Source organism: Miniopterus natalensis, chromosome 15 (genome assembly GCF_054644295.1).
Source record: "Miniopterus natalensis isolate mMinNat1 chromosome 15, mMinNat1.hap1, whole genome shotgun sequence".
Classification (NCBI taxonomy): domain Eukaryota; kingdom Metazoa; phylum Chordata; class Mammalia; order Chiroptera; family Miniopteridae; genus Miniopterus; species Miniopterus natalensis.
In genome coordinates this window covers 36,164,196-36,182,285 of record NC_142095.1, presented here as the reverse complement: position 1 = coordinate 36,182,285, position 18,090 = coordinate 36,164,196, and the positions used below count along the sequence as shown (strand labels likewise).

At 56.7% G+C, this 18,090-nt stretch overlaps 1 protein-coding gene across 1 annotated transcript in view; it reads right to left on the bottom strand.

Annotated features, from left to right (window-relative positions):
• DNAH1 (dynein axonemal heavy chain 1) overlaps positions 1 to 18,090 on the bottom strand; it is a 70,422-nt gene that overhangs the window by 14,278 nt on the left and 38,054 nt on the right. Inside the window, exons 32-51 of the mRNA XM_087825013.1 lie at positions 17,415 to 17,501; positions 17,118 to 17,304; positions 14,862 to 14,953; positions 14,513 to 14,667; positions 12,898 to 13,075; positions 11,821 to 12,015; positions 11,613 to 11,732; positions 11,202 to 11,360; positions 10,933 to 11,037; positions 9,428 to 9,568; positions 9,151 to 9,311; positions 8,545 to 8,702; positions 8,046 to 8,219; positions 7,244 to 7,282; positions 4,456 to 4,634; positions 3,167 to 3,397; positions 2,281 to 2,477; positions 1,673 to 1,808; positions 547 to 755; positions 153 to 324 (exon numbers count right to left, since the gene is read on the bottom strand). Of these exons, the coding sequence (XP_087681139.1) occupies positions 153 to 324; positions 547 to 755; positions 1,673 to 1,808; positions 2,281 to 2,477; positions 3,167 to 3,397; positions 4,456 to 4,634; positions 7,244 to 7,282; positions 8,046 to 8,219; positions 8,545 to 8,702; positions 9,151 to 9,311; positions 9,428 to 9,568; positions 10,933 to 11,037; positions 11,202 to 11,360; positions 11,613 to 11,732; positions 11,821 to 12,015; positions 12,898 to 13,075; positions 14,513 to 14,667; positions 14,862 to 14,953; positions 17,118 to 17,304; positions 17,415 to 17,501 (3,075 nt within the window). The remainder of the gene's footprint in view (positions 1 to 152; positions 325 to 546; positions 756 to 1,672; positions 1,809 to 2,280; positions 2,478 to 3,166; positions 3,398 to 4,455; positions 4,635 to 7,243; positions 7,283 to 8,045; positions 8,220 to 8,544; positions 8,703 to 9,150; positions 9,312 to 9,427; positions 9,569 to 10,932; positions 11,038 to 11,201; positions 11,361 to 11,612; positions 11,733 to 11,820; positions 12,016 to 12,897; positions 13,076 to 14,512; positions 14,668 to 14,861; positions 14,954 to 17,117; positions 17,305 to 17,414; positions 17,502 to 18,090) is intronic.

Genomic DNA, 18,090 nt, shown 5'->3' with positions numbered 1-18,090 from the left:
AGATGAAGTAACTGAGGCTTAGACAGGTAAAGCTGTTTGCTTAAAGGCTTACCATCAGTGGTGGGCCTAGGGCTCTCACCCAGGCCTTGGTGACCCCAAACCCAAACCTAAACGCTTTCCTCTGATGGCTTGTTTCTAATCAAGACACTCACCAGTCCTTCAATTACTTTAGAAGTGGCTTCCAGTTCTGGGATCTCATTCAGGAATATAGTGGCCACAGACTCCAGGGCCTCCGCCGGCCACTCGTTAAACCAGTCGATGGTACAGCAGTTGACTAGGGACGGGAACTGCCTCAGGCGAGCTCGGAAGACCTCTCCGATGGGGCTGGAGGGCCAGGAGTCCAAATGAGACACTGATTTACACCCCCAGCAGCCCAGGACCCAGGGCCCTTCCATAGCCCAGTGGCATGGCAGCTGGGAGGCAACACCCAGCAGCGTGGACCCAATGGCATGATGGCAACGCCCAGGCCATTTCTCCCCATCGCTGGCCCAAGTGCACCCCTGCTGAGCCCTGCTGTCCCTGTGTGGCTGTGCTGGCCGCCTGTACCTCATACACAGCACCATGTGGATGTTGCTACGCAGGCGCCCCGTATAGGCAGCCATGAGGTTGGCCTTGGTGGGTGGAAGGCCCTGCTCCTGGACGTAGGGCCGCATGATGTTGAGGATCTGGTCCTGCTCGTCCGTGGAGTAGAGGTTGGGAATGTCACCCGAGTTCAGGACATTGTTGATGTCCTCCAGGAAGGACTCGTTCTTGATCTGGGGACAGATAGGGGTGGAGGAGCTGAGCCTTGAAGATGGCTCCTAGGTGTTGGACTCCACAACCGTGGTCTCACTGGACCTTCACAACAGCCTCATCTGCCACCAAGTCTCAGAAAAGCCCAGGGTCACATAGTAACCTCATAATTCATGGTCGAGGACTTGTATCCAGGCCCACCCTACGGCAGACCCTGAGCATCTCCACTGCGCTGTAGAAGGGCCGTGGGTCCTGGGTGGGAGCTGTGGTATCTTTCTCTTCACTTTTCTGGCCTCTCCATGCCTCAGTTTACTCACAGGCAGAAACCAGGCCACAGGCAGAAATGGGTCCTTGCCCAACTCATATGGTCAGGGCCTAGCCAGTGCCAGAGGGCATCCTTCCCTGGCTGACTCTATAGGGATCCCAGGGGTAGGAGCAGAGGAGTCCTTGTCAGGGTGGAACACATCCCAGGGATTTAGCCACGGCCCAACTCTGACCACCAGCCAGGTTTAATCTCTGTTCTGTTTGTCTTGAGGCTCTAGAGCCACAACCTCTCCTTCTCTCAGAGTCATGGGGAGAGGCCTCATGCATAGGGTGCTCCAGAGGGAGCAACCCCCAAGAGGGGAGCCATTGGCATAGCACTTTGGGTACAAGTTAGGTGGTTGTTGAGGCAAGAAGCTGTTGGCCAGTGAGTGGGTGCTGCTTGTGGTCAGCTATAGCGCCAGGGACCTTCTTTATACTTGGGGCATAGTAATGATCTATGCCCCATGTACCTGACCCATCCATCTGTGGCTCCCCCTGGTCCTGACCATCTCTCCTAAGATTCACCCCACTGACAGTGACATGGGCATGATGTCACAAGCCACTCCCAGGATGCCATACTAGATGGGGTTATATCCAGCCCACTCTGGACCCTGACCACTGCCCATGGTGGTGGCACCTGGGTGTCCGAGAACAGAAAGGTGATGGGCAGGTTTTGCAAGCCAGCCTTGAGTAAGATCTTCTTGACATCTTCGCGCCACTCAGTCATGCCATAGCTCTTGGACAGCTCAATCTGGAAGCACTCGTACTCAGCCCTGGAGATAAAGTTGGGAAGAGGTGTGCCAAAGCTTGGGGCCAAATGCTGAGGTGCTAGTGGGTGCCCACAACCCACCCCAGCCATCCAGAGTCTTGCTCTCACCCCGAGCACATCTGCAGACTCTCCAGGCCCTGACCTGCTCTCTTGTCTCCAGACCTTTGTTCAAGCTGTTCCCTAGATCTGAAATGCCCTTCCCTTCCCTTCCATCCTCCCAGCTCTGATTCTGAGAGCAGGTTTATGGCCACCGCCTCTAGGAATCCCTCCTGGATGACTGCACATATACCCCCTGCCCATAGCAGCACAGTGCACTGCTGCTGCCTCTCCTTGGACCCCAGGTCCTGTTTCCAGTCCTTCCAGAAGCCCATGGGCTGGGAGGGTCTGGCTTGGAACTGCCTTGGGTTCCAAGCACTGTGGAAGAACATGGATGGAACCAACAGTCTGCCCCTGTCCACCATGCTTGGGGCTCTTACATGTGCGAGGTGAGCCGGGTGAGGGAGCTGCGGCCGCTGCCACCTACACCCAGCAGGAGTGCATTGCCCAATGCCTGGCGCAGGGTACGGCTGATGCGGCAGATGTGGCTCAGGGCGTCCATGAAGAGGACCAGCTTCAGCTTGGCTGTGTTGATCTGGTTGTAGTCCTCCATGTACTCCTCGATCACCTGCATCATCTGGAGGGATAGGGAGACAGGGTCTTTCCTCTGTGCCTGTGCACCTGGACCCCCAAGCAGAGGTGCACCCCTTCCCATCACTGCCCTCCTCTGCTGTGCATGAAAGGGTGTTGGGCCTTAAGAAGCCAGGTCTGCCTGAATGAGGCAGGACCCATAGGACACACTGAAGCCTGAGGGTCAGGGTCAGAACCTTGCCTTCTTCCTCTGGGGCTCACCAGGATGTACTGACCTGGGACCCTGATGGGGGCTCCTGGGAACAAGGAGAGATGTGTGGAGAGAGACCATCAGGAGGCTCCTTCCAGCCACACAGCTCCAAGGCCACGGGCTCAGGCCTCTTCCTGTCTCCCTGGGTCCTAACTCAGACTCATGGCCCCAGGGGCCCTGCTGGCCCTCTGTGAGTGGGATGAGAGTCCCCAAACAGGCACAGCAGGTCCCTGTTCACAGAGCCTGCCTCAGCTGAACCATAGACTTGTCCTCAGAGATGGCCAAGCAGGGCCAACTGTACCTATCTGACAGGTGAGGAAACAGGATGCAGGGAGGCAAATGCTGGCCTCAAGTCCGAGAGCTGGCCCTCTAACCCAGTGTCCTGACACTTGGCCTGTTATTGGTGGCTGCAGATGGCTTAGGTCCCAAGGGTGCAGAGTGAAGAGGCCCCCACCAGGGGTAGGGCACCATCTAGGCCCCTTTACCTTCTTCTCACTGGTGATGAGCTCGTAGGACTTGACGTCAGAGCCTGGTGACATGAAGTCTCCATAAAGAATGGGCTGGAAGGGGCAAACCTCATTGAAGGCTACCTCCCACTCCTCCATGCGGCCTTCTAGGAGCTTGTCGAACCAGCTGCGGTCCTCCTCATTCACCAGACGGTCCCGGAACACGCGGCAGTTCTCATGGTACCACAGTCGCAGCAGCTGCACTTTGTCCTGTGGCCACCCAGCGTCAGTACCCGCCCGTAGCCCTGGGTCCTCAGCCACCTCTCAAAGTACCAGGACAGGGAGGGTGAGCAGGAGCCACAGCTCTTGGGCCTGACTCTGCCACTGAGACCAGGCGAGGGCCGCTTGCAGGGGCTGCTCGAAGGTGCATCTGCTGGCCGACTGAGGACCAAGGCCCGCAGGGTGCTGCCTGAGCCTCTCCACCCCCAGCTCCAGGCCCAGTTGGCCAAGTGCCTGCTGGGCACCAGCTCCGTTAGCCGGTCATGGCTTCTCCCCTATAATGGCTCCCCAAGTTCTAAGCCTGGGAGGGATGCCTGATTCTTTCTACACCTTCCCAATACCTCACATCTAACCACTCAGCAAACTCCACTGATGTGACCCCTCTGACCCTGCCCCCATCTCTGCTGTCACTGCCATCCCAGCTTCCCCCCACCCCTGGGTGACGAGACCACTCTCAGGAAGCCTCCCGGCTCTTCTCTCAGCGCCTTTGGTTATAGCTTGGCAGGGCCGGGGCGCCTTCTGTCCCGTTCACTTTCCCTTCCTGGTCCTGGGCCCCACACACACTGACCATCAATTCTCCATTACGCGGATCTCTCCCCGCCCCGCCCCACGGCTCCCCATCTCCTTCAGGATGCTGTCCCCCTGGCAGCCCACAGACTGTGCCCGAGCCTGTCCAGCACCCCTGATACTCTGCTCCCCGCTGTACTATCTGCTTCTTCCCCCTGGGCGCCCTTCATTTTTGGAAGGCATCCCACCCGCTCTCCCCCAAATCTCCTCACACCCAGGGCCTCCATCAGGAACCCTCTTCCTCTCTGGCCTTGCCCTGGCTTCCTCCGCTGTGTGGTCCCATCACAGCTGCCCTTCTAGGCATGGGTTTGGCATGTAAGATGGAGCTCAGCTGCAAGAGGGCAGAGCTCCTGGAGGCCTGGCCTGATCAAGGCTGCGGAGTTTGGGCAGGGAGACCTGAAACTGGGGGGCGGGGGAGGACAGTGAGGGCAGAGTGGGCACTTCTCTGCTGGACACAGGAAAGGGGCCTGCCAGATCCTCACCTGGACCTTGGCTGGGTCGGCCATGAGCATGCCCTGGAAGACCTTGGAGAGGTCCCTCAGGTTGAAGGTGTAGTGGGACTTGGCTGGGGTGGGCAGCAGCTGGGAGGTGATGGTGGAGTACACCGTGATGGTAGCTTCCACGAGGGGATCCGTGAAGTGGGTGATGTTGGGGGCCCCGGCTGTGGGAAGAGGAGTAGGCCTGGGTCACACATGTGGGAGCTCCCTGTGCAGCCTCTGAAGAGCCTAGCCGCCTGCCCTCGCTGGTGCTGTGTTCTCACCCAGACACCCCTTCTTCAGGTGCATGCTTGGATTCTAGCTACCCTTCAGCCCCTCTCAGATGCCATCTCCTCCACCAGGACTTCCTGATGTCCCCCACCTCAGGGTGAGGAGTCTCCCGCTCTGAGGGCCCCCCTTTTACATCCTCATGACTAACATAGCCTGTCCGTGAGTTGGGCACTGGGGTGCATTCAGTGCAGGGGGGCCATGACTCTCTTTCCCTACGGGACTGTGTCCCAGACCTGAAATACGCTGGTTCTGAGCCACGCATGGGGAGGGTCACATGGTCCACATGGCCTCAGACTTCACAGTGGACGTAGTAGGGCTGGGTGCAGCCATGGCCCTCAGGCTCACCTTGGGGCTGCTGCACCCTCCAGGCTGCCTCGTCACTGCTAACCACCCATTTGCTTGTTCTCTGAAAACTGTCCAACTCTTTGCTGGGGACCAGGATACTGACAGCAGGGACTTGGGGCAGAGGGAGCCCCCAGAAGTGGGAAAAAATAAAGAAGGGTAGGAGGGCTCCCGAGCTCCAAAGGGGGCTCTTCAGCACATGTAGGTGCTGCTCCTGGTCCTGGGCACAGACACTCCTCACCCAATAAGCAAGCAAGCTTGTGGGAGACAGACTATGACAGACCCGTAAGTCAGGTGGACAGGAAACAGTGACAGAAAGTGGAGAGACTGGTAGCAGGAGGGGTTAGGGAGAGCCAGGGTCGGGATTCCGACATAAGCCTCACGGAGGAGGGGTTCTCAAGCAGAAAGTAAAGTGAGGTGCAAGCAGCCCCATAACTGGAGACAGGGTTCCAGAGAGGGGACAGCGAGGGTAAAGGCCTGAGGGGTGGGCACAGGCCTGAGGCAGGCACACCTGGGGTGTTGAGGACCAGCAGGGGGAGGTGAGAGCACAGGGGCTGCCACTGTTGGGGCTTGGGGGCTTGCCAGAGAGAGGGAGAGGGAGGGAGGGAGGGAGAGAATGTGATCTGAATGGGTCCTGCTGGCTGCAAGTAGAGGACGGACAGACAGAAGACAGATGGATGGATGCGGAGGGTATGGCAGAAGCAAGGACACCAGGGAGAGGACTGCTGCTATGGCTGGTGAGTGAGGATGGGCAGTGGCTGGCGTGGGCTGTGGAGGGATGGGCAGCAGGACCTCCTGACAGATGTGGGTGTGAGAGAGAAAGGGGAGTCTGGATGACGCTGAGGCTCTTGTCCTGAGTGACCGAAAGGACACAGCTGCCATCACCTGGGATGAGAGGGGACTGGGTTTGACAAATTCAGTCTGAGATGCCCAGTGGACATGTGAGACGAGACGTGGGGTCGGGTTTGGGAGAGAGGTCTGGGTTGAACATGCGGACTCAGAGCGGATGGGCTTTATTGCCGGGGTGGGATGAGATTGTCCGGGGAGAGTGGGGTTAGAAGGGAAAGAGGAGAGAAGGCCGGAGAGCAAGCCCCAGTCAAGCTAGGAAGGGGTGGCTAGGGGCTGGGGGACCCGAGAGAAGGAGGGGCCACCTGTTGGGTCACTGCGGACAACCAGGGTAGGTAAAAACCGAGAGCTGACTTTTGGTCTGGCCACATGAGGCCTCTGGTGACAAGAGCACTCCTAGGGCAGTGGCAGGGCTCAAGGGAACGTGGGAGGAGAGGGCTGGAGCCAGCAGGAGGAGACAGTGCTTTTGAGGAGTTTTTCTGTCAAGACGAGCAGAGAAAGGGAGCAATGGCCCTGGGTAGGTGGGAGGGGACCAAGAGAGGTGGTTTTGTTTTGTTGTTGAGATGAGAGAAATCAAGACATGTTTGCAAGAGGGACTACTGGTGTTGGGGGTGGAGGTGGAGCCACGTCTTCAAGCAGACAACAGGGGATGGGATTCAGGCCTAAGAGGAGGGCTTGGCCTCCCTGGGAAGTAGGGAAGTTCATTCCCGAAATAGGAGAGACTACAGCACAGAATACTGAGGGAGGCCTGGGTGCAAGTGAGCAGTAGATGTGGACTAGAGAGGGCGCTCTCTTCTGAGAGCCTTTCAGCTGAGGGGGGAGCAGAGGCAGGACATGAGGTGGGGACAGAGTTCTGGAGTGCCCATAGCCCTGCTGCAATGACCGACAGACCTGCCCTGTGTGAGGCTGCCTCACGAGGGCTGCCTGACCCCAGCGGCAGATCACCCCCGGCTCCTGAGTTCATGCCCGCTCCTAGGAGAGGCTGGCTCTCTTGGAGCCTCTGCTTCTTCACACAGGGTGGGAGATTGCTGGATTCCTTCCTTCCTTCCTTCCTTCCTTCCTTCCTTCCTTCCTTCCTTCCTTCCTTCAACTTGCATTTACTTGGCTTCTACTATGGGCCAGACGCTAACCCAGGCACTGAAGGACTGACAGCTAGAAGAAGGGGTGAATGAGCCTAGGAAGGCACTCTGCCCCGGGGCTAACCTTTGCTCTGGCAAAGGCCCAAGGTCGCCCCCCATGAGCCTGAGGATGGTTCACTGTGGCTCCTGGTCCCTAGCCTCAACCAGAGCCCTTTCCCATCCAGGCCCGCACTTACGCATGGGATCCCGGTAACTTTTTTCTCCGAGGAGTCCATCTAGAGGGTTAAAGGAGAGACATGAGTATCGGAGTAAGGTGGGCCCCTTGCAGCCCACCCTGGCTGGCTGCTCTCAAAGTAGCCACCAATCCCCCACCTAGAGCAATGTGGCTCCACCTCTAAGCTGGGCATGTAGGTACATCTGGCCTATAGCACCTGAGGGCAGGGTAGGCAAGGTCAGGTGAGAGAAGGCCTGAGGAAAGCTTGATTCCCATCACCCATAACCTGGCACAGCATCAAGTGGAGCTCACATGTCAGAGTGTGTGTTAGGTGGGAGGTGGGCTGGTGGGGAAAACTCTATCCTGGGGTGGACCTTTCCCCCAACCCCATGAAGGATCAGGGCCACTTTGTCCATGTCATCCTGATGGCTTTTCCTGAGTTCCAAAAGTAAATCCTTTCACCAGAGTTTCTGGGCAAGTACTAACGGACACGTGGGTATTTATGCAGGTAAATGCATATGTGTACATATGTATGTATCACATTCAGCAGTCAACAACTGCCAGGCTTCATGCTGGATGCTCTCCATGCTACGTCTTCTTTTTACCTTCAGGACTTGGGATGGGGGGGGGGGCACTAATATTATTGCCCATTTTACAGAGGAAGAAACTGAGGTTCAGAGACGGTCATGAATTTGCCAAAGGTAACATAGTTGAGTAAGGGGTGAAGCCAGGTCAGTGGTTCAGCATGCCACCCTTTCCAGCAGCTGCCCAGCTGTCCTTGGTGTCACTTACCCGGCCCTTCCCCATTCCTGCCCAGTGCTCACCCATCCAACTGCCCAGGATGGTGGAGAAGATGCACTTCTTGCTGACCTCATCCATTTCCACAAAGGACAGGTAATTGAAGTGGCGGGTCAGCCGTGGAGTGATGGCATTCCTGCCTCCGCCTGGGGGCCCCATGGCACAGACAAAGTTGATGTCCACCAGGTTCTTGAAGGCTCCTGGAGTGGGGGCAGGCAGTCAGGAGTGGGCCCTGCTGGCACTTTTGTTTTCATGGGCCTCTTCCTCCATTAAAACAGTATTAAACATGATCATTTACAACAGTATTGGTATAAAGACAAATATGTTAATATACATTAAATTTTTCTTTAGGCTAAAAGTTCACTTCCCCCCTGATTTTAAAATAAATTAAAACATTTCCGTGGTTCCTCTAAAAGTACCATGGGCCCTAGGCCCCATGTGCCTACAGTGCCTGATGGAGGAATGCCCTGCCCTGTCCAGCACCCCGGGCCCACACCCCACTGCCCCGGGCCAGCCGGCACGCACCGATGATCTTGCGGTCATACCAGCCTCCATGGTCCATCCACTGGCGCAACAGCTCAATAGGCGGCTGGGCACCATAGGTCTCCAAGGCTGGCATGTTCAAGTCATCGATGAAGAAGATGAAGTTACGGCCCAGGGGTGGTCCATACACACCCTTCCGCCTATAGGGAAGGGCTATGTGAGCCCAGCACCCGTGGGCACCAGGTTCTCTGGGAATCCAGGGGCAGCGTCTGGAAAACCCTCACTAACTCCGACCTCATCTGAATTGCTGGACCTCTTGAGCAGTCCCTTGCCCCATCCTGAGTGTCCTAGGACATCACACCTGGATGTCCTAAGTCTGGCCTCCCTCAAGGTGAGTCTTGCCTCCCAGGCATATGGATAACAGGCCCTGCCCAAGTGCCCAGCCTAGGGCAAGCACCCAGGGAAGGGCTCAGTGGGAATTCCTGATGGAAGAAGGCTCCAGAAGAGTCTTCAAGGGAGCCCAGCCTCACCCACCCCGGGAGGTTTCTGGTAAACCCAGGAGCATAATTTGGTGGGGAGGTGAGACAACAGTTGGTTCAGCCAGGCTGGGGGGACATTGGAGCCGAGGAAGGAATGAGGAGTGCCTGCCTCTTGTCCAGCTTGCTGTCGATGAGGTCCTGGGTTTGGTTGGCTGAAGTGCGGGCTGAGAAGGTGAGGAAGTGGCTGATGTAGTCCAGCGGCAGGTTCTTTAGGAGCTTGTTGGAGACGGTGAGGGTTTTCCCCGTGCCTGTTGGCCCGATGCACAGCACCTGGGAGAGTGGGGTCAAGAAGGCAGAGCTCCCTCACGGCCCAGTGCAGAGCAGGAGCTAGCCACCCTGACTCGGGCCTTACTGTAGGGAGAGGTAGGGCATGGGGGGGCGCTCACAGGCTTGTGGTTGATGAGCAGCATGCCCAGCAAGTAGGACATCTGCATGGTATCCATGGTGGGCACGATGATGTTGCAGTAGTTGGTCTCCGGCATCATGGTGAATGGGGTCGAAGAGTCCATCCACTTCACCCAGGCAACCTGGAACCAGAGGTGGCTCAGGGCTGGGCCTGGAACCCCTCCCCAGCCCACCCCTAGCCAAGTGCACCAGGAGGGCAAGTAGCTGCACTGCTGGGCGTTGGCAAGAGGGCCCAGGTGAGGGGCTGCTGCTGCTTTTTTTAACCTCACTGGAGGATATTTTTCCCATTGCTTTTCAGAGAGAGTGGAAGAGAGAGAGACACACACACACACATCCATGTGAGAGACACGCATTGATTGGATGCCACCTGCACATGCTCCAACCAGGGATGGAGCCTGCAACTGAGGTACGTGCCCTTGGCCAGAATCGAGCCTGGGACTCTTCAGTCTTCAGGCTGACGCTCTAACCACTGAGCAAACTGGCTAGGTCAAGGGGCTGCTTCTGACAGAAATAGGAAGCCCCATGCCCCACCCTCTGCCTGGGTGAGGGACCTCCAAAACAAATCACCAGGAATGAGGGGCTCTCTGCACACAGTTGCCCACGTAGGGGCTGCCCTGCACACAGCTGCCTCCAGTGGGAGGCTCCCCAGGGACTGCTAGTCCCTAGGTCTCTACATGAAGGAGGTATTCTGGCAATTGGACAACCCAGAATGAAAAGGTCTTTGCTATTTAGTTTCAGGCTGCCCAAAAGTGTAGGGACCAGAACCATGGGTGCTGGCATCACCTGGACACTTAGAAATCACCTGGCCTGGTCTCCCCCACCATCCCCACCTGCATTTCATCCCTTCACCCACAGCCCTGACTCAGCTTGCAGACCTCCCTTGGTGGGGGCACTCACTATGGTCAAACCAACATGTCCCATTGGGGACAGTTCTGACTGTTAGACTCAAATGTGCCCTGCGGGGTCCCCAGTAGGACTCTGCACTGTGACCATCTCTGCAGATGCTTCTCTGCCCCTTCCTCCTGCTGAGCTGGGGCCCTGATCCTGGAATGAGGTAAGGCTCACAGAGTCCTCACTGGGTGGCCGGAGGGATGGGAACACTGAGGCAGGCCACTCTTGGGGAGCCTAGGTCCTGGACAAATGGGGCTTTTAAGTAAAGCAGAGGCTGCCAATTCTGGACTCAACATTAACAAAGAGACAGTGACTATGGTTGAGAAGGGAGGTGCTCTAACATCTTCTGGATCCAGGTGCAAGTCCAGTTCTGCAATGACCAGCTGGGTGTGGCTGTTCTCAGCTTTAGTCTCCTTGTTTGGGAAACAACCACCCATGGGTCTGGGGGGATTCATGAGATGATGCATCTATCCCTAGCCTGAGACCTGCGGCTGTCAGCATGGCCTCTTCTCTCTAGTCATTCCTCCAGGACAACCACCACCCAGTGGAGCCCTCCCTGCCCTGTCTTCACCCCTCGGGGCAGGCCTGCAGTCACCTGCTTACTCTCCTCCTCTTCCTCCTCCTCATTGGTATTGCTGATGCCAGCGTCCTCCAGCCTGTAATCAAACACCAGCCCCTCCTCTGGAAAGTGCATGGTCAGCTGCAAGAACCAGGGGGAAAACCAGCTTGTGAGGCCCAGTATTTTGTGTAGCTACTTGTCCCTGGGGGCCTGGGCCCAGGCCCAGGGGACAGCCCCAGAACATCTAGCATTCAGCACATGCATCCCAGACCCAGGGGTCCAGCCCAGGGGCTGCTGCCTCTCACGTTTCCCGTCTTCATCTTGATCCTGAGCCACTCGCTGAAGCCGATACGACCGGCACTGTCCCCTGTGGCACCCACACTCCAGATCAGGGAGAAGATGAACCAGGGCTCAATCAGCTCTGGGATGCGACTCAGCTTTTCGGGGGGTATTTTCTTGAGGCCCTAGGGACCGAGGGCACAGCATCAGGCTAAGGTAGGAATAGCACTGAGTGGCCTGAGGAAGCTGGTGGGTAGGGGATATCCCTTGGTCTCCACTGCACAGTTTTGTGTCTACAGCAGAATGGACAGGGCATTCCCATGACCCAGGGGGACCAATCCAATTCCCTCTTCTAGGAAGCTGGACTTGGAATTCAGGGCCCTCAGGCAGCCCAGGCAAGGAGAATGGGGGAGCCAGCCCACTGCTCAGGGCCATACCTCTTTAGGTGTGAAGGGCTTGAAGAAGCACTCCAGCAGCTTGAGAAGACTCATGGTTAGGTTGCTGTTGGTTGAGGTGATCACCTCCTTCACTGAAGACCGGACAAAAGTGATGGATTCCTGCAGAGGATGGCACCCAGTTCCTGTGGCTGGTGGACACAGCACCCTGCTGCCACACTCGGGCCAGGCACACTGTGGCCTTGCTTACCTCCAGGAAGCTGACAAAGAGGTCCTTGAAGTGCTCCTGGTAGGGCTTGAATAAGGCAGGGAGCCCCTTCAGCCAGCACTCGACGAAGGGCATGAGCCCCAGGATACTGGGCTCCAGGTACACCATGCCGCAGCGGGACACTGTGGCTGGTGAGGCCACTGCCAGGTCCTGCACCTCAAACATCATGGTCATCTCCTGGCACCAAGATGAACTGTGTGAGTGGGCCAGCCGCCAGCCCCAGGGCAAGTAAAAGGGCTACAGGGCCATGAGAAGGGGTTGCTCATCCTGTAGCTGTGGGCAGGGGTCCAGCAGTGGGCCAGAAGCAGTGCTGGGGTGGGGGGGATGCAGGAACCCCTTGGCCCTCAGCTGATTATGTGCCCTCCCTTGATCCCTGAGGAGGAACGGGAGTCAGGAGATTCCTGGGAGCTCTCTGGCCAGCCTAGGGTCAGGGCATTTGGGGGGTCCTTGGAGCCCTGGGGAAACCTGATGGGAGCTGTGTGCTCTGCTACAGAGCGTGCACCTGTGTACATGGACATAAGTTCGCATTGACCTCCAGGTGCTCTCAGAAGGGCGCGAGAGATTGGCTCAGTGTAGACATGGTGAACTGCCTTTCCTTCCTGGTGATACCCCTCCTTCCCTTGAGAACTGCCCCTCACACACCAGGGAGGCGTCCCTCTGGCCAGGTCTGTACCACCCGTCCCCCGGACTCTGGGGGCACTGCCAGAACAGTGACCTAGATTGGGCCCACATGGCTGAAAGTGGGCCTGGGAGGCACAAGGCAGCACCAGCTGGGAGGGGTGGGGTGGTTGTCCTAGCCTGGGGCTCCGAGTATCACAGAAGGCGGGTCTGCCGAAAGGGCAGCCCTGAGCAGCTGGGTAGCACATGGCTGCTGTGCGGGAGCTCAGGGACCGGGAGGGGTGCTAGGACCTTGCTCCAAGGTGGGTCCTGGCAGCTGCCTGAGATGAAGCTGTGGCCCGAAAGGGGGGGGTGGGTGGGGAAGAAGGTTTGGCCAAGCACAGTATGGCCTCCGGGTCCCCCCAGCTGCAGAGTAGAGGGTGAGTGGGCGGGGGGATGCACCTCTGTGAGCTTGATGATCTCCCCGGAGCTGAGGCACAGCTTCTTATTGTCGTCCAGCACCGTGTTCATGTTCTCAATCCAGACGGCATCCACTGGCCCGTCGAACATGTACCACTTCTTGTTGGTGTCGGATGCGGTGGCCCCAGTCCGGATGAGGTTGGAGAAAATCCCATCTGTCCTGGAGCCACCAGGGAGGGGAGAGTTGGAGGTGCCAGGGAGGCAAGGTGGCAAGCACAGCTAGCTAAGAAGGAAACCTGCCTGCCAGTCTGGTCCTGCTCTGCTGGTTGTTTTTTTTTTTAAATCCTTACCCCTAAGATATTTTTTCTATTACTTTTCAGAGGGGGGGGGGGGGGGGGAGAAAGGGAGAAAGGGAGAAAGGGAGAGAAGGAGAGAGGGAGAGAGGGAGAGAGAAGCATCGATGTGAGACACATCAATTGGTTGCCTCCGGGGCCTGGGATTGAGCCTGTAACTAAGGTACGTGCCCTTGGCCAGTATCGAACCCGGGACCCTTCAGTCCACAGGCTGATGCTCTAACCACTGAGCAACCGGCCAGGGCTGCTCTTTGTTTTGTTTTGTTTTCTGTTTTTTCATTCTTCAATATCTTCATTCGTTTAAAAAATGTAATAGGGAAAAAAGGACTTCCTGGTGTAACATAACAATGTGTACTCATACTCCCTCTGCCAAATCCCCACTAAGCAATATTAAAGGAACACAAACGATGATACCCTGGAAAGTAAAAGGAAGTCAGGGAGGGGCAACAACGGGACTGGAGGCCCACATGGTTCCAGAGGAAGGAAAGACATGGAGGAGAGGGAAATGACCAAGCAGAGAAAGCAGGCGATGGGCTGCGAGATGCATCTGGTTCTGACCACAGAACCAGGGAGGCTCGGATTTCAGGGGCACCATGTGCCAGAGAAGGGGCTGTAGGTGGCCCTTTTTCTGGTCTGACCCCCAGGTCCCCGTCTACCCACACAGGAGCCTGGGGTGGGTGTGGATGAGACCCTTTACCAGAAATGAGGGAAGTAGGACAGGCCTGCATTCAGAAAGAAGGGTACCCACCCCCCCACTGGGTTACCAGAACACTGGAGCCAAGCAGACACCCCAGCGGGAGAATGGACACTTCTCCGAAGATACAGGATTCCCCCCCACCCGCCGAGAAAAGACCCTTAGGTACTGATGTGTGGAGGGTCTCAACCCAGTTGCCATTCTCCCAGCTCAGCGCATGTCCTTTAAAATGCATGCCTCAGCCTGGAACAGAGGCCCTGAGAGGGACCGCCAGCCTCTCCTGGGGCAATGACTGAAGTCAACACTTACTGAGCACTTGGTGTGTGCCACACCATCCTAGTATCTTTCATGTGTTAATCTCATTTTCTCCTTACCATAATAATAGTGCTGCTTTTATCTCCCCTTTGCAGGTGAGGGGACCAAGGTCCAGGAAGTGAGAAAGGTCACTCAGTTAGGAAGTGCAGTGGTGGGTAGAGTCCCAGGCTTGAGGCTCCAGAGCCTGAGCTCCAGACCTTTCACTGGGCTAGGGGAGGAGGAGGGGGCCCATGGCCCACAGCCTCCAGAGATCCAGGAGCAGGGCTGTCACTGGAGGGGCTCAACGGTCACTCACCACTCATGGGTGAGCAGGTCAAACTCCCCGTACAGCTGGCCCATTGTGATGGACTTGGGGTTGAGAACATAGTAGTTGACAGCCTCGTACACACCACCACTGATGGATGGTTGCCCTTTCAGCGATGTCATGGCTGCTGCCAGGACCCTGTAACACTGAGGAGACAGGCACTCAAGAGTGAGCTCTTGGCCCCCCCGGAGAGCAGGGCTGGAGTGGGCTGTGGGCCACAGGGGATGGGAGGTATTCTAGAGACCAAGAGGTGCAAATGGGGACCAAGGTTCCTGCTGAGGCTGCACTGCCCTCGGGCCCACTGTCTGGGCACTGGACTGCCTGGATTGACCGCACTTACATTACTCTTGCCGGAGCCTGTGGGCCCAACGAGCATGAGGCCGTGCCGCACCACGGTGGTCTCGTAGAGCTGGATGCACTTGGTCAAGAAGCCTGGGGGGACATGGCAGGGGAACCCAGGGGTCAGAGCATGGGCTGAGGTCCTGTATCTGCCACTAGCTTGCTGTGTGCCCTCAGATGGTCACCTCACTCCCTAAGCCTCAGTTTCCTCATCTGTAAAATGAGGCCACATAGTCCTCATGGGCAGAGGCAGGTGAAGCTCTAAGCACGGCGCCTGGCAGAGAGCAGACATGGTTTCCACTGGGACTATTACTCTCTCATATCCATTGGTCAGGTGGCAGGCCACATGGGCCTTCTCAGTGTCAGCTGTCACAGGCCCACAATCAACTCCAGCCCCAAAGCTGCTGCCCAGTCTGCTGACAGCATTGCCCCAAGTAAGTGCTGGCCAATATAGGCAAAATCCCAGGGACAAAATCCGAGGGTCAGTCAGGAGCTTTAACTGACCAACACCAGGGCTGTAGGGCCAGCTGCTAGCTGTAGGTGGAAGGCCAGACCCACGAAGGTAGGAAATGAGAGCAACACTTTGGCCTAAGAGTGTGTGTGTAGGGGAGCTGTGGCACTGCAGGCCGGGGATCCTTGTCAAAGGGACAAGGGCTCATTATTCAGTGATAGCAAAGCTGACCCAAGACCATCAGGGAGAGAAGAGCTTGAGGCTTCATCCAATAAGCCTGTTGGGGCCTGGGGGGGCAGGAGGTGGTGTCAGAGCCCCACGTGGAAGGAAGAACAATGCAGGGCACAAGGAACAGGCTTGTAGCATGAGCATAGCAGGCCCGAGGAAGACCCCACATGGCCAGGGTAGCAGTGTGGCTTCCAGGAGGAGCATCATTCTACCTCCCAAAGGGCCCTGGGAGGGTCTGCAAGGAGGAGAGGGCTGCCAGGCTGGGGCTGTGGGGACAAAAGTCGCACGCCCACATGGTAGCAGGACTGAGACCCCAAATTTCTATCAGGGAAGGGGTTTCAGGTCATAGGAAGTCTAACTGAGGGAGGTGTCCCCCAGAGCCCTTCCAGATGCATGGTTGCCTTTGTAACAAGTCTGTTCAGGAAGGGTTCAAGTTCTCCTGACACCAGGCCTGTAGTTCCACAAGGAACGTGAGCAAGTCCTACAGGTGGGAGCAACATGCTTTGCTTGCGAATGGAGCCTTCGTTCAAAAGAGAGGAGTGTTGGCTGGGGTGAGGTGGGGTGCGGGGTGGAGGGGTGGACAGGCCACAGCTTACCATCTTCCCCCAATCATGGCATCAAGCCCCAGTCATGCACAGGGCAGAGGACAGCTTCTGTGTGGGAGAAGTAAGGCCCGAGAAAGGCCCAAGGTCTGGGACTGCTCCTCACACAGGGAGGAGAGGCTACAGCAAGAGGTCTTGGGAGGGGACGCCAGCTGCTTCCCCATTGTGGAAAAATAATGATATATTGGTCTCTGCCTCAGTCCCTGAGACAGAGCTCCTCAAACGCTTGTAAAGAGGGATGTTAGCAGAATCTTCTTTTCTAATATTTAGTCTTTGACCCTGGTTCCTGACACAGAGCTCCTAGACCTCTGTAATTTCCTGAGAGCTTCCAGGTGGGTGAACACATCCACATGCCTCAATTCTATGGGGACAGACCTCACCCTACGTATCTCTTCATCTGCCTGTTCATCTGTATCCTTTCTCATATCCTTTAATATAGTCAACCAATAAACATAAGTGTTTCCCTGAGTTCTATGAGCCATTCTAGCCAGTGATCAAACCTGAGGAGGGGGTCATGGGAACCTCTGATTTGTAGCCAAGATAGACAGAAGTCGTGGGTAACTTGGGGACCTACTACATGAACTGGCATCTGAAGTAGGGACAGTCTTTGGAACTGAGCCCTTAACCTGTGGGGTCTATGCTAATGCTGACTAGTGTCAGAATTGAACTGAGTTTTAAGATACCCAGCCAGTTGGCATTGGTTGGTGTAAGAAAATCCCACACATCTGGTGTCAGAACAAAGGAGTTTTTTCCAGATAGCCATCAACCTGAAGGGCTCCAGTGGAGACAGGGCTAGGGGCACCTGCCCCCATAGACTGCTTGACAGAGAGCCCCAGCCCACAGCACACTGGGCCAGGCATGAGGGTCCCTGAGGCTGGTCAGCCCGTCTCTGTTCCCCTGCCCAGGATCCCAGGTGGCTGGAGCCAGCCCTTCCTCAGACACCCACGGGACTGTGGGGCAGGGGCCAGGGGCTCACCGTCCACATCCTTGAGGTTGTGCTTCTCACAGGCCTTGCGGATGGCCTTGTCCAAGATGCCATAGTCAGTGTCCTCCTCCTTAATGGTGGGGAACAGGTCAGACACAATTCCGGAGAAGAGCTTGAGGTCCTCCTGCAGGAACTTGGGCACGTTCACGTCACGGATGGCCCGGAGGCAGATCAGCTCCTGAAGCAGAGGCCAGAGGAGCCTTCAGGGTGGCCCAGGCTAGATGCCCCTCCAGCCGCTCTGGAGCCCTCCTAGAGCCTCTCCCAGGCACCCCTCTGGATGGCACTCACCTCATCCATGGTGGGGTTTTCTCGCTTGAGGTTCCCAGCTGCTGAGATCACAGTTTTCACAGCTCTCATCCCAAAGTCATAGTGATCCTGTTGCCACCATACAGGAGGGGTTAGGTGTGGGCACTGTCCCTTTTAGGGCTTCAGCTTGGAATACTCTGCCTCCCACCTGGTACTTGGCCCATTGCCCAGCTTGCAGCTAAAATGTCACTTCCCCTGCAGCCCATCTATGACTACCTGCGTGCCCCAGCCTGGGCCAGGTGCCCTCCTTTGCTCCCCTCTGCCACCCCCTAGTTCACCATCCCAGCAGCCCTCTCCTTTTACCGGGTTACTTATTCTATGTCCCCTGCTTGACTCTTGGCCCGAGGGTAAGGACTCTGCCTTGGTTGCAGCTAAATCCCTGCAGTACCAACATGGTGCCAAGAGCAGGGAGGCACTCGACTTTTATTCACAAAGTGAATCAAGGAGTTTCCCATGTGTGCCATGACGAGTTGGCCTCAATGGCCTTTGAGATTCCTTCTAAGATTCCCTCGTGGCATGGCTCTAGACCCACCCTTTTCAGTCACACTACCATGGCTTTTCCCTCTGGTCCTGTTTCTCTTCATTATATACCAGGTGTTGGGAATAGTTAAATTTATCAGATTGTCCCATGGTGCCAGACCATGAGAATACATCTGGA